Source organism: Rhinatrema bivittatum, chromosome 3 (assembly GCF_901001135.1).
Source record: "Rhinatrema bivittatum chromosome 3, aRhiBiv1.1, whole genome shotgun sequence".
Classification (NCBI taxonomy): domain Eukaryota; kingdom Metazoa; phylum Chordata; class Amphibia; order Gymnophiona; family Rhinatrematidae; genus Rhinatrema; species Rhinatrema bivittatum.
Window position 1 is genome coordinate 145,016,756 of NC_042617.1, and position 14,139 is coordinate 145,030,894.

At 45.9% G+C, this 14,139-nt stretch overlaps 1 protein-coding gene across 1 annotated transcript in view; it reads left to right on the plus strand.

Annotated features, from left to right (window-relative positions):
* The window catches only part of POLR1B (RNA polymerase I subunit B), a 102,358-nt gene that overhangs the window by 37,358 nt on the left and 50,861 nt on the right, over positions 1-14,139 (plus strand). The window contains exons 7-8 of the mRNA XM_029593781.1: positions 66-237; positions 8,325-8,490. Of these exons, the coding sequence (XP_029449641.1) occupies positions 66-237; positions 8,325-8,490 (338 nt within the window). The remainder of the gene's footprint in view (positions 1-65; positions 238-8,324; positions 8,491-14,139) is intronic.

Genomic DNA, 14,139 nt, shown 5'->3' on the forward strand with positions numbered 1-14,139 from the left:
TGTGCTGTTGTGGTCTTGGCAAAGGTAATGCTGTTCCTGTGAACTGTTGCTTTCTCCTTCTGCAGTCAGTGCCTGTGCATTCACCTTAAGTCCAAAACAGAGAAGTTTTACTTGCTGTGCCTGATGACCCGAAAGCTGTTTTCATTTGCCAAGGAAGAATGCATGGAGGAGAATCCAGACAGCTTGATGAATCATGAGGTGATGACCCCAGGACAGCTGTACCTGATGTTTTTAAAGGTATGCCAATTAAAAATAAATAAATTAAAGTAGAAAAAAAATCTTAAATTTGCAAGTGAAGCCTGTCCTTGGGCTACACAATAACATTTTTTATTAATCAAATTAGCTTCTTTAGATGGTTACATATTTTAAGTTGAAAGGAGAGCAGATGCCCTGCTCTATGTGGAAATCAAGGGAAGGTAAAACAAACAAACAAACAAAAAAACCCCAAACCATTTCCTTGGCTTTTTCCGCAGCAAAGAAAACCTTTCTGGGCACCAAGTATGGCTCATCTTAAGTCCCTGGATTAGCAATGTCTCCTTAGAGTATAAGTATATAATCTATCCATAAATATGTTTCCTCCAGATACCTGTTATACTTTCTTCTTTTTTTTGTGTTCATATATTTTTATTGAATTTGCAAAAATATTTGTATACAGTGTCCATTTAGTGAGCATCCTATTAAATTTGTCTGCACCATAAGCCCTATGTGATGAGATGAGGGAGCGGGAGGATATGACAGAAGCATTTTTTTTTTTTTTTTAATATTCTAAAACAAGGAGGCTGAAAAGCAGAGCAGTGGTTCTCAGTCTTGGGGGGGGAGAGGTGGGGGCTGGGGGTTTGCGCGGACGTGGAAACGCATCACAGGGGCTAGGGAACGAGAGACATCCAGCTCTGCTCTAGTGCTGGCACTGTGGGAGGCAATCTGCCTTCTCCCTGTTCCACTACCTCCACCAACGGCAACTGAAGCCAGCGAGGTTTTCTACATTTCTGTTATGCTGTATTTCAGTGGGTAAAATTAGTTAAATAGAGTGGTAGAAATAATTGCCATACATCCATAAAGATTTCTAAAAGAAAGTATGGAGGAAAACACTCAAGAGTCCATGCAAAGCTATAGAGGGGAGTGAGCTCAATGTGTTAAAGGTTGAAAGCCCCTGGGATAGACTCAGATATAACATATAGATGTTTTCAGAAGCTTCCAACAATGTTTTATGGGCAAGCAGTTAAAATGTATCCAGACTTAGCCCTGGTTACCAGAACAAGGCGTAGAGAATTTCTGGCATTAAGGCAACAGATAACCTCATTAGGATTTACTTTCTTTTTATGTTATCCTTGCAAATGTGAGATTAAAAAAGGAGAACATACTTATGGTTTCCATCAGATAGAGCAACTACAGCAGTTTGTGGAGGCCCAACAGCCTACTGTTTCCTCGCCATTGTCTGTTAATGAAACACCTGTTAACAATAGATGAATCATCTGCCAGTGTGATACCCATTAGTGAGTAGCTTGAATAAGGCGTATACATAGAAATACCAGTTGTATCTATGTTAAGCTTTCTATGAATGATTTTCAAATATTATCTCCAATTATAACTTAATCACTCTAAAACAGCCTCAGTTTTTCCTATATGGATGATTTAATCACAGATTGTTATGTGTTCAGATATACAACATTAGCTTTATGTTTTCTTAAATTGTTGACATTATTTTATCCTTTTCATGTTAAGATGTGGTTACTCTCTTTTTATTTTCATTGTATATGTGAAATTAAAATCTATAAATAAAGAATAAAGAAAAAAAAAGGGTGTTGGATGCATGGAACAGCCATTCAGGATGGGATAAGCAGAGAGACCCCTAGATGTGAGGGTAAAGCCTGAGACTGAGTACATCAGGAATGGACAGACCAGTGATGTCCTATATTGGCAGATCATTGTGAAGCTAGATTTTATTCTGCTGCGCCCCCTTGGTAAAATTCGTCAGGGTTGGTGCACTGTAATTCTTTTAATTGTCTTCTGATTAAACAAACTGTAGTATCTCTCTTGACTTCCTTTACTGGGATCTGAGAGCAGGGCCTGAAGCATGCCCTGTTTTCCCCTGCCCCGAGTCCAGTGGGGAAGTGATAATGTAATTATTATCAAAGCAAGAAATCAAAAAAGTAAATTATGATAGGGATTTGTTTGCTGAGGCATAAATAAGGCACTTGGTGTCCTATTTATCTGTTTAGGGATACATTTTCAAAGGATTTGTACACGTCATATAAGGAGGTAGATTGTTGAATCAATGTAAGTGAATTTTCGGTTGCTTGAAAGTGCACAAGTAAGTTGACAATACAACGTTAGTTTTTAACCATATTAAAAAGATGTGGTCAAATGGGGGGAGGGACATTTTAGTGAAATGATTGGAAGCTCCTTGCACACATTTGTTTCTAAAATGTACAAACACAGTAGGTGTGCCATACATTTTCTGCAATCATTCCACTCTCACTTAAGCCCACAGGCCAGAGCTGCACTTAAGTGAAGGCCATCGGCAATGATGTTTTTAGCCAAGTGAGGGCCCCAGGAACAGCAGCAGCATCCTCAGCGTGTCAGTATTGGGGATGATGGGGTATGTCCAGGCCGCAGGCCCCGAGCAGCACAGAGCTGGGAAGATGGAGGCCTGGTGTGGCCACAGGATGGTAGCATTCCAGTGCTAGGGACGCAAATCTCCTCCCCCCCCCCCCCCCCCCCCCCCCTCTAGAATTTGTGAGTGAACTCCTATCCCATGGCCCGGCCTACAATATTCATCCCCAATGTGACCCTCAGAGCAAAACGCGTACGCCTGTACATCTGCCCACATACCAAGCCAATGTTCAGACATAGTCTAGGTGTTTATAAACTGGCTGGTTTTGTGTAGGCCGGAAAGTGCATTTTTGAGGTTTTATATTTTAACCTGTTAGGGGATCATTTTGTAACTGTCCCTATTGGTGTAAAATATTTTTTGACCCACAGACTTTACACTACATTTGAAAGGGAGAAAATATGCTTGTACTTTCTCTTTGAAAATGATCCCATCACAACTATTGGTCTGCTATAAAACATCCCGTTCTGTCTAGAAATCTATCTAGGTTTTTTTTGTTTAGGAATTTGTCTGCTATAGAGCCTCTCACTCCATCCCTTCCTACCACCACTTACCCCACCCCAGTTCAACCACCCATTCCTCCTCCAGTTTTCAAACTTATCCATCACCCCACCCTCTGATCAACAACTATGCACACCTACCTCATACCCGCTATCAAACACTATCCCGTGGCACACTACCCCTCCCCCTCCCGAGACCTTCACAGAAACCTTATCCCCATTATGACCACTCCCCTCACTCAAATAATTGGCCTCACTACATTCTCAATTCTCCTTCTAAATGCCCAATCTATCGCCAAAAAAACCTCCTTAATCTACGATATTCTCACTGACGACAAACCGCCCTCATTAATCAATTACCCAACGAAAACTATGACATTTTCTCTATCCCTAGGCCAAAAAAAAAGGAGGCGGTCTCCTAGCAGCTAAAAAGACCACAAAAATATCACACAAACCCATTCCCCCTCTGCACAAACTGGAAATCAACATATTCACTGTTCCTAACCTGCAAATATGTCTAGCCTACGCCCCCCCAGGGCTTCTTGAAAAGAACCCCTCCCTCCTAATCGATTACATCTCCAAACACGTGAACTGCCAATCTCCAGCTATTATCCTAGGAGATTTTAACATACACGTTGATACCACTCCAATCTCATCCTCCTGTGATGTCATCCTCACTGCACTCGACGCTCTAGGATTCAAGCAGATAATATCCGACCCCATACACCGAGCTGGTCACATCCTTGACCTCATTTTCATCAACTCCCACATTCAAACTAGCATGCCCTTATGCTCCCCTATCCCATGGTCCGATCATTACCACATTGATGTCACCTGCACATAAATAACATCACAGCAACAACACATGACAATAAGAAAACCATTCACTTCAGGCGAAAGTGTAACCAAGAAGACCTAGCTGCTGCCCTCACTTCAGAATTCTGCAAGTCCTGGAACCAATCTAACGATTCCATAGCTGACAAGCTATGCCCCATGCAAACTCATGTAATTGACCCAGCTAAAACCAAAAAACAACCATGGTACAACAAAGAACTTAAATCTATGAAACAAAACCTTAGAAGACTAGAAAGAAACTGGCGCAAAAATCCTTCTGCAGCGCTACTAACCTCCTTCAGGTCCTTCTTCCACACATACAGAACAGCCATAGACAAAAGCAAAAGAGACCTCTACGCTCACAGGGGTAGATTTTCAGACGAGCGCGAATAGCCTACTTTTGTTTGCGCTCTAGGCGCAAACAAAAGTACGCTGGATTTTAGTAGATACGTGCGTAGTCGCGCGTATCGGCTAAAATCCTGGATCGGCGCGCGCAAGGCTATCGATTTCGTATAGCCTGCGCGCGCCGAGCCGCGCAGCCTACCCCCGTTCCCTCCTAGGCCGCTCCGAAATCGGAGCGGCCTAGAAGGGAACTTTCCTTTGCCCTCCCCTCACCTTCCCCTCCCTTCCCCTCCCTAACCCACCCGCCCGGCCCTGTCTAAACCCCCATCCTACCTTTGTCGGGGGATTTACGCCTCCCTCCGGGAGGCGTAAATCCCTGCGTGCAAGCGGGACTCCTGTGCGCCGGGCCGCGACCTGGGGGCGGTTACGGAGGGCGCGGCCACGCCCCCGGGCCGTAGCCACGCCCCCGTACCCGCCCCGAAAACGCTGCCGACACGCCCCCGAAACGCCGTGACGACCGGGCCCGGCCCCCGACACGCCCCCCCCTCCGAGAACCCCGGGACTTACGCGAGTCCCGGGGCTCTGCGCGCGCCGGGAGGCCTATGTAAAATAGGCTTCCCGGCGCGCAGGGCCCTGCTCGCGTAAATCCGCCCGGTTTTGGGCGGATTTACGCGAGCAGGGCTCTGAAAATCCACCCCACAGGATCCACAACATCCCATTTAATCCGCGAGCCCTCTTTGAACTAGTGAACTCTCTTACAAAATCCAACCCAACTCTCACACGAGACACAGACGAACAAAGCAAATGCGAGGACCTCACTATCTACTTCCACAAGAAAATAACAAACATTATGTCACGCTTCACTCCCACACAGGCCCCCTCTAAACCCATCATCAATAACCTCAAAGCTAGTCTTCCCTCACTCGAAACCACATCCTCTTTTGAAATTGAATCCATAATAAAGAAAATGAGACCTTGCACACACCCATTAGACACCATCCCTACTCAAACCCTTTTTACCATCCCTGACATCATTGCCAAACCAATCTCTAATATCATCAATAGATCATCACGCTCAGCACCGTACCAAAAAATCTCAAACATGCCATCATCAAGCCCATTTTGAAAAAACCTTCTCTTGACCCCTCAGACCTCGCAAACTTTCGCCCCATCTTGAACCTGCCCCTAATTGCCAAAATTTTAGAAAAGTCAGTCAATCGGCAATTAAATGAATTCCTTGATGAAAACAACATTCTCTCGCCGTCGCAATACAGCTTCCAACGTCATTATAGCACTGAGACCTTACTCATCTCCTTGTCTGACTACATCCTCAAAAGCCTTGACAAAGATCTCTCACATCTCCTGATCCTCCTTGACAGTTCCTCTGCCTTCGACACGGTCAACCACAAAATACTAATAGAACAGCTCACTGACATTGGCATTACAGGCACAGCCCTCCAATGGTTTCAATCCTATTTACAAGACAGGCAATACAGTGTCCAAATAGGCAATTGCACCTCTAAACCAATCCCCCTGACACAAGGTGTTCCATAGGGATCCTCCCTCTCCTCTACACTGTTCAACATCTATCTCCTTCCCCTCTGTAACCTTTTCTCCAAACTTGGCCTCCCACACTTCATTTATGCTGACGATGTACAAATTCTTATACCTGTACATGATCCACTTCACAAAACCTCAGAGACGTGGAACTCGACACTCTCCACCATCAATTCTCTCCTGAAAAGCAATTTCCTTGCTCTGAACACTGACAAAACAGAGCTTCTCTACATTGCACCCCCACTCCATACACCAAACATGTGCGCAGCCTTGGCATCACCATCGATGAACAATTCAACTTAAAAAAATTCATTAACAATACAATCAAATCCTGCTACTTCAAACTGCACACTCTCAAAAAGCTGAAACCTATTCTACACCTCAGTGACTTCTGCATCATTCTACAGGCCTTCATTCTATCCAAAATTGACTACTCCAATGCCCTGCTCATAGGACTACCCAAGAGTTCACTGCAACCACTACAAATACTCCAAAATGCTGCTGCCCGGATCCTAACTAACACCCACAAACGCGACCATATCACCCCTGTACTACATCACCTGCATTGGCTCCCTGTCACTGCAAGAATATCTTACAAATCTCTCACCCTAGTCCACAAAGCCCTCCATAACCAAAATATGCACTGGCTTGAAAAAATCTTACATTCCAAAACACAAATAGACCCACAAGACGACAACACAGAGCGACACTACTAACCCCATCACCCAAAGACTTCAAGCTCAGCTCCACCAAAGCTCGGGCTCTGTCACTAAGCTGCTCCCCCCCTTTGGAACAAACTTCCCTCCTCATTGCGCCAAGAAACATGCCCAAAGAAGTTCAAAAAGGACCTGAAATCATACCTTTTCAAACAAGCATACCCCGATCAGCTCTCCTCCCTCCCATGAAGTCCACTCCCCTCCATGACACCCACTCCACAAGTCCATCACGAGTCCCATGTATATTTTGATATTCCTGTAAATATGATTTTCTTGTAATATATGTTACGTTTCTATGTTTCATATCAATACCTCTTGACTTGTAACCTGTAAATCGTTCAATGTTACCCTATCTTTTTTATCGATATGTTCTTGTTTCACTGTAAAGCCATGGTTGCTGATTTTCGTTTAATGTGAACCGATGAGATGTTCCCAACGCTCATCGGTATATAAAAACTCTAAATAAATAAATAAATAAATAAATAAATAAATAAATAGCCCGCACACATTTTCAGCTGCTAATATGGTGCATAGTTTTTGGGAGGAAAATTCTGCCCAGGGAGTCCAACTTTCAAACCTATCCACCGTACAACATCTGCCCGCATAAGGGGCCGTGCGGAAATTCATGCTAGTGTTTTATAAATTGCACGGCAAGAGCTCCACAACTTATACAGTGTGTGTGTTTCAGTATGTGCATATATTTCCTATGCAAAAAAAACCCATATACTTTCTTCACCAATTTTGTAATTATAAACCTGTATTTTTTGGGGTAGATTTTAAATGGGGTGTGCTTTCCCGGGACAGCAGTTAAGGAGCGGACTGGGAGGGAACTTCCCTACCCCACTACCTAAACTTCTTCCCTCTTCCCCTCTCCTCTCCACCCCCTAAACCCTTCCTATGACACCCCCCCCCCCCCACCACCTCTTCGGAGATGCCCGACACTTGTGCGCGTACCGGGGTTTACACGCATGGCCGGGCCTGTTTTATAATGCGCGCAGGGCACGCAAGGCCCGGCCATGCGTGTAAACCCTGGTTTTTACATGCACGGGTCTTTTTTAAAATCCGGCCTTTTGTGTACAAAATAACTGACACTGTGCGATTAAGCACCCAGAATTAAACACGGAAGCAGGAATTTGTGTGCATGTATACCGTTTTGGAAATGCTTACTTTCTTGCAAGAGTACTTGGAGCCATCAGTTCACCCAGTCCTTCTCCAGTTCACCCAGTCCCTCTAGCACTTCATCCCGAGCCCCCACTCAAAAACTGCAGACAGCAGTCAAGTCCAGTTTTTTACTTGTGCGAGACAGTTTTGCAAGTATAAAAGTGTAAGAACAAGTTTGCTCAGGTATACACGTGTATCTCTGGCAAATTGGCACCTACCACAAGTATTTCTCAACCCTGCCCCAGAATGCTGGTGCTCCGGTAAAATATTTGTGTAAAACCGAAAATATGCCGATGTAAACTAGCATGCATGCATGTACATGCTACTTACACGCAAAAATCTCTTTTGAAAATTCACTCCATACTTTTGAAAATTTGGAGAATTCCAATCTCTGCTGCACCTCCAGCCCCGGCAGCAGCTCTGCTCATTGCAGGTAATCTTGCGTACCTACAGGCTATGCGTGCAAGTTTACTCACATACCGGGTGGGTGGTTTTATAAAAGGATGTTTCCGTGGGAGAACGCTGTTTTTTTTTTTTTTTTAACCTGCAGAAATGGTTTTGAACAAGACCCTCCTAATGGAATCCTTTTGTTATTAATTTTAGGAGAAGATGGAAGCTTGGCTGCTCTCTCTGAAAATAGCTATGGACAAAAAGCCTCCAAGGAATACCATAAAATCTGACCACCTGATGAAGATATTCAATATGGGCACAGACCTCACGAAGCCATTCGAGTATCTCCTGGCCACTGGCAACTTGCGGACCAAAACGGGTGAGCTCGGCTAAAGAGGAAAGGAATCCACTCTCCCCAGCCTACTGCAGCTTAGAGGCACTGTGTGAAATGTATCCGGACAGAGCACACTTTCATGCAAGAAATGCAATGTGACCTTGGGGAAAACATTCTTGATGTGGGGAGGGTCATTTTCAGAGCTACCTCTGCAGGTAAAACAGTGCTTTACCCGTGGGAATGGGCTTTGCGCAGGGCTGCTGTGCCCGTGTTTTCATCCATAGGAAGAGGAAGCGTTCCCGAAGGTGGGGAGCTATTTGCACTTAGGCGCATAGTTTTGAATTTTCAAAATTAGGCATGCAGATCTTCATGGCAGAACTACCCATACAACTTAGCCAGTGTAAATGTACATGGGTACACTTTCTGGGATAATTTTCAAAGGGAAAGTTTCTGCACGCCATTGGAAAACTGCTGTAAAGTGCACGGGAAAATGACTTTAAAGCAAAGCAGGAAATTACAAAATTACATATAATGTGGTTTTTTTTATTGGCTCCACAAGCTTTTGCTGACTGCTTATTGTGTGTGGATGTTCACTTTTCTTGCCTTCAGAAAAAAAAGAAAGTGAAATCCCACACCAGGATCCAGATATTCAGGAAAAGAGATGGTCTTGGTTATGGTGCTTTCCTGGTTGGTTTGGGAGTTTTGTGCATGCTTGGCACAAGCTCTGTATGGATAGGAGTTTTGTGAGTATCGAATATCATTTGTGAACAAGGTCCTGAGAAGTCAATGTTGAAAAACTTTGCGCTGGTAACTTTTCGAGTTACCTGCAGAAAACCCAATGTTTGACTATTTCCCCTCGCGACCACCTGAATTTTGTGCGCACATCTTTTTGTTTGCTCCAGATATGACCGGATTAAAAAGGGGCATCAAAAGAGGCATTCCATGGTTGGGGCTAAACTTTAGCTGGCAAGCACACATGCTGAGCGCTTTCAGGCACAAGTCTGGTAGAAAAAAATACCTGTACTAATTTTATGCAGGTTAAATTGGGTGTGCAATTTTATCCATGTACATTCAGCGGCAGACTTAATCCGGGTAAGTCCCATTGAATAGCTGTGAAAAGTTATATGCATAGCTTTGCCCAGATAAATTTGCCGATGGCAGCTCGCTAAATATTGATCTGTAAATGGTACATCCTCAGACCCACCATCGGCTTCACTTCCTGTTTGGTGGCTATGTGCACATATCTCCTAGTGTACAAGCAATGACCACATTGCACTTTGTGCTGTTTTAGGTTTAAGTTTAGGAATATTGAACTCCATGTGTGGTTTTTTTTTTTAAATCTCTTTATTTATAGATTTTCATATATGCAAGACAAAAATACTTGGTACAATGGAAACATTGAGGTCTCACAAGAAATACAATATAATGGACCAAAATATTAAGAAATAAAACTATTATGTGAGAACCGCAATCTAATTATAACAACAAACCAGTGGTAAGGGAGAGAAAAATTGAAATTGGAAATCTCAGGATATAGACTTGACACAAGAAGCTACTCAGATTTACAATGCGTCTAAATAAGTGGCGTATCAACAAGCAATTTCTTGGCACCTGAAATGGCCCTTAATTGATCAGGAACAAAAAATACATAACAATTGTTCTAATTTTTACAATGCAACTGGCAAGGATAGTATAAAATAAAAGATGCATCAATAGCTACTCTTTCTTGCCTCAAAGAAAGAAAATCACGTCTTCTATCCTAACAGCCTGATCATAAAACAAAGATTTCCTAGCGTGTAACCAGATGGACAAAGGACCAGTGGGTTATGTGCTCCTCTGCTAGCAGATGGGAGACTGAGTCAGATTTCAAAGCTGACGTCACCCTAGATATACCCCTGCGGTGAGCCCAGCTCTTCAGTATTTCTCCATCTCCTAGCAGATGCGGACACTATCCCACACACTAGAATAGTGTTAAGAATTACAACAAAGAACTAAAATGTTTTACCTTAAAGAAGATCGAGCCCCGCTCTCTTGTGATGAAACCTAAGGGTCCCTTCTCCAGTTGAGAATTCCTGAGGTGATTTTTGATATCTCTCAGAGGTGTGCCTTGGTCCAGTAGCCGGTTCCCGGCGTGGACTTAGCCCCCAGAGTGGCTGAAAGGCAGCGGGTGCACAACTGAGTGTGGCGGTTAAGGTCAAGCCCTCTCCCCCCGCAGCTGGAGATCGTCCCGGCACACGATCAGTAAGTGCTGAGACCAGGTAAGCAGAAAACTTTAAATTCAGGTCTCTGGTCTCGGATTGCCGTATTGATTCCATCTTTCTTCCGGCGAGGTAAAAAGGGAGCACCGATCGGGTTGAGCAGCCTTGGTTGGGCTAGGCCCCGATCCGGTACATGGGTCCACCTACGTGGAGACCCTCGGAGGCGCCATATTACGCACAGGGGGCATCGGCGCAGTTCCGTCACCCCCGTCGAATCTGGGGGGGGGGGGGGACGGGACACTCACCGCCGCATTTGTCTCCTCAACGCAGGGTCCCTGAGGGGGACAAACCTGCGAGGCCACATGGTGCAAGTGATTCTGAGGTCCCTGAGGGGGACCCTGGGGACTGCTCATCTGATTCCTTTTCCTCGGAGTTTGTTTTGGTTACACACAAGGCTTTTAAGGCGCATAGATTGGCAAGGAAGAGGTCACAGGGGTCTCATTGCCCAGAGCCAGCGTCGGGGTCCGGAAAGCGGGCCAGGCCCGTCCAGGTGTTAGATCCTGCTGGGAGGCCCCGGCCGTTCAGGCTGGGGGCCTCCCGGGGGGATCCTGATACCACTACGGACACTGATGACCCAGATGAGCAACAGATGGACCAGGATCCACCGTCCCAGCTCCTGAGGGGAATTGAGGGGGACGGTGAGCAGCTAACAGGTGACCGGAACGGTTCCCATAGGGCAGATGGGGATGACCCCAAAGTAGTATGGCTGTTTCGCCGGGATGAGTTGGGGCCCCTGATACTGGCGATTCTAGGGGAGTTAGGCATATAATTGCCGCAAACGGAGTCCAGACTGGGAGTAACGGACCCGGTAGTTTTGGGGCTGAGAGGTCCACTATCTGCTTTTCCATTGCATTTTTCGGCATCGGATTTACTTTTCAAGGAATGGAATCCCCAGATTTGGGGCTTAAAGTGGCTAAAGCAATGGATAAGCTCTACCCTCTGCCTGAGGACGCGCTGGAGCTGCTGAGGGTCCCTAAGATAGATTCAGCGGTGGCGGCAGTCACAAAGAAGTCTACCATCCCGGTGACTGGAGGAACAGCTCTCAAGGATTTGCAAGATAGCAAGCTGGAAATACAGCTTAAAAAGATATTCGAAGTCTCCGCACTCGGGATTCGTGCAGCTATCTGCAGTAATTTCTCCTTGCGAGCAGGTCTTCGGTGGGTCCAACAGTTGGCCAATGAAGCTCTTTCACAGGAAGAGGCGCTACAGGCGGGACGCTTAGAAGCGGTGATTGCCTATAGTGCAGATGTCTTTTATGATTTACTTTGCACATCGGCTCGATCCATGGTGTCGGCAGTATCGGCGCGTCGTTTGTTGTGGCTACGCTATTGGGCAGCAGATGTGTCGTCTAAGGCTCGGTTGGGCTCCTTGCCATTTAAGGGCAAGTTGTTGTTTGGAAAAGAACTGGAAGATTTGTTTGAGTCTTTAGGCGAGAATAAAGTACATCGCTTGCCAGAGGACAGGCCTCGGTCTAGAGGGGGTTCGTCATCACGGTCCCGTTTTCGGGGTGGCCGGAGGCCTCGCAATTCGCGGGGGTCGGCCTCCTCCTTTCGGCACAGTGCCAACCGGCAGCAGTCGTACTTGCAGTCCTTTCGCGGGCGCCGTTTTGGACGGCCAGGGGCCGGTACGAGTACACAGAGTGGTAAGCCTTCGCAATGATGTGCAGCCAGTCCACTCCTCGGTACCAGTGGTCGGCGGCAGATTAGCACGGTTTTATGAGGAGTGGACCAGAATCACCTCGGATCAGTGGGTCTTAGAGGTGATAAGTCGAGGCTATGCGTTAGATTTTGCAGGGCGGCCCCGCCAGTGTTTCCTGGTATCGCCTTGCAGATTTTCAGAGAAACGCCGAGCGGTACGGGAGACGCTAAGTCGCCTGTGCGACCTCGGCGCGATTGTACCAGTTCCGCCGTACGATCTCCGCAGAGGCCGGTATTCCATTTATTTCGTGGTTCCAAAGAAGGAAATAACTTTTCGTCCAATTCTCGACCTAAAGAGCGTCAACAAGTGCCTGCGAGTACCTCGTTTTCGTATGGAGACCCTACGTTCCCTTCCCTCTATTGCTCATACCCCCTAGGTGACCGCCCTTTTCCTTATATTAAGGAATCTAATCACAATGTACATTGTTGTCTTCTTGTTATGACCTCTTGTTGATTTCTTGTTGTTTAATCTATTTTCCCTACTGCTCTAGGTTAACCCCCTGCCCAGTTCGCCTCCCCTGTTGAAATGTACTTCTAAATCTTTTGTTAATATGTGAACCGGTATGATGTCCCCACTAATACCGGTATATAAAAGTTTCTAAATAAATAAATAAAAATCATCGCTTCGGTGAGATAATGGGAGTTTCTAGCATCTCTAGATCTCACGGAAGTGTATCTTCATATCGGAATACGGGCAGAGCACCAACGATACCTCAGGTTCACTGTGATGGGGCAACATTTTCAGTTTCAGGCGTTGCCGTTCGAGCTGGCCACAGCACCTTGCACGTTCACCAAGATTATGGTGGTGGTAGCAGCACATCTTCACAGGGAAGGTTTCCTGGTACACCTGTATCTGGACGATTGGCTGATTCGTGCGAAGTCGGAATGGCTTTGTCAGGAAGCAGTTCACCGGGTGGTCGACTTGTTGCAAAAGCTCTGCTGGGTAATCAACATGACCAAAAGTCACCTGGTTCCTTCTCAGTCTCTGGAGTTTTTGGGAGCTTTGTTCGACACTCGTCGGAGAATGGTGTCGCTCACACAGGAACGCATGTTCAAATTGCAGAGTCAAGCTCGGCGGTTGTTAGCCAAGCCCATGCCAATAGTCTGGGATTACCTTCAGATGGTGGGGTCAGTGACTTCGACGTTGGAATTGGTTCCCTGGGCATTCGCTCATATGCGACCCTTACAATCAGCGTTGCTTTCCCGGTGGCATCAGTAGCATGGGATCTTCCTAGTGTTTGGGTAATTTCCAGGTTCTTGTGGCCTGGTTTTGACCTCTGTTGGAAACAGGATGCTGGGCTTGATGGACCCTTGGTCTGACCCAGCATGGCAATTTCTTATGTTCTTAAACGTCTCTAAGAGAATGTGATTTTACCTCCCACAGCTCTTCTGCATATATTTTTGTTCTCCAGTTCAACACAAGCATTTTCATAGGTAATGCATGAATCATGATCAGGCCACATTAACAGGAGCAGGACACAGAGGGAGTGCTTACAGCTTTCTCAGTACCTTCAAGCTTGAACTAACCTTAAAGTTAGCAATTTCATCTACCTTTACCGCTAACACAGTCGGCTCGGTCCAGCATGGATTGGTGGCTATGTCCAGTCAACTTGAGCCGTGGAGTGCCATTGGCGGTTCCTTCCTGGACAGTGATCACCACGGATGCCAGCTTGTACGGTTGGGGAGCAGTTTTTCTCCGAAAGTCGGTACAGGGAGTCTGGTCCCCACAGGAAGCTACT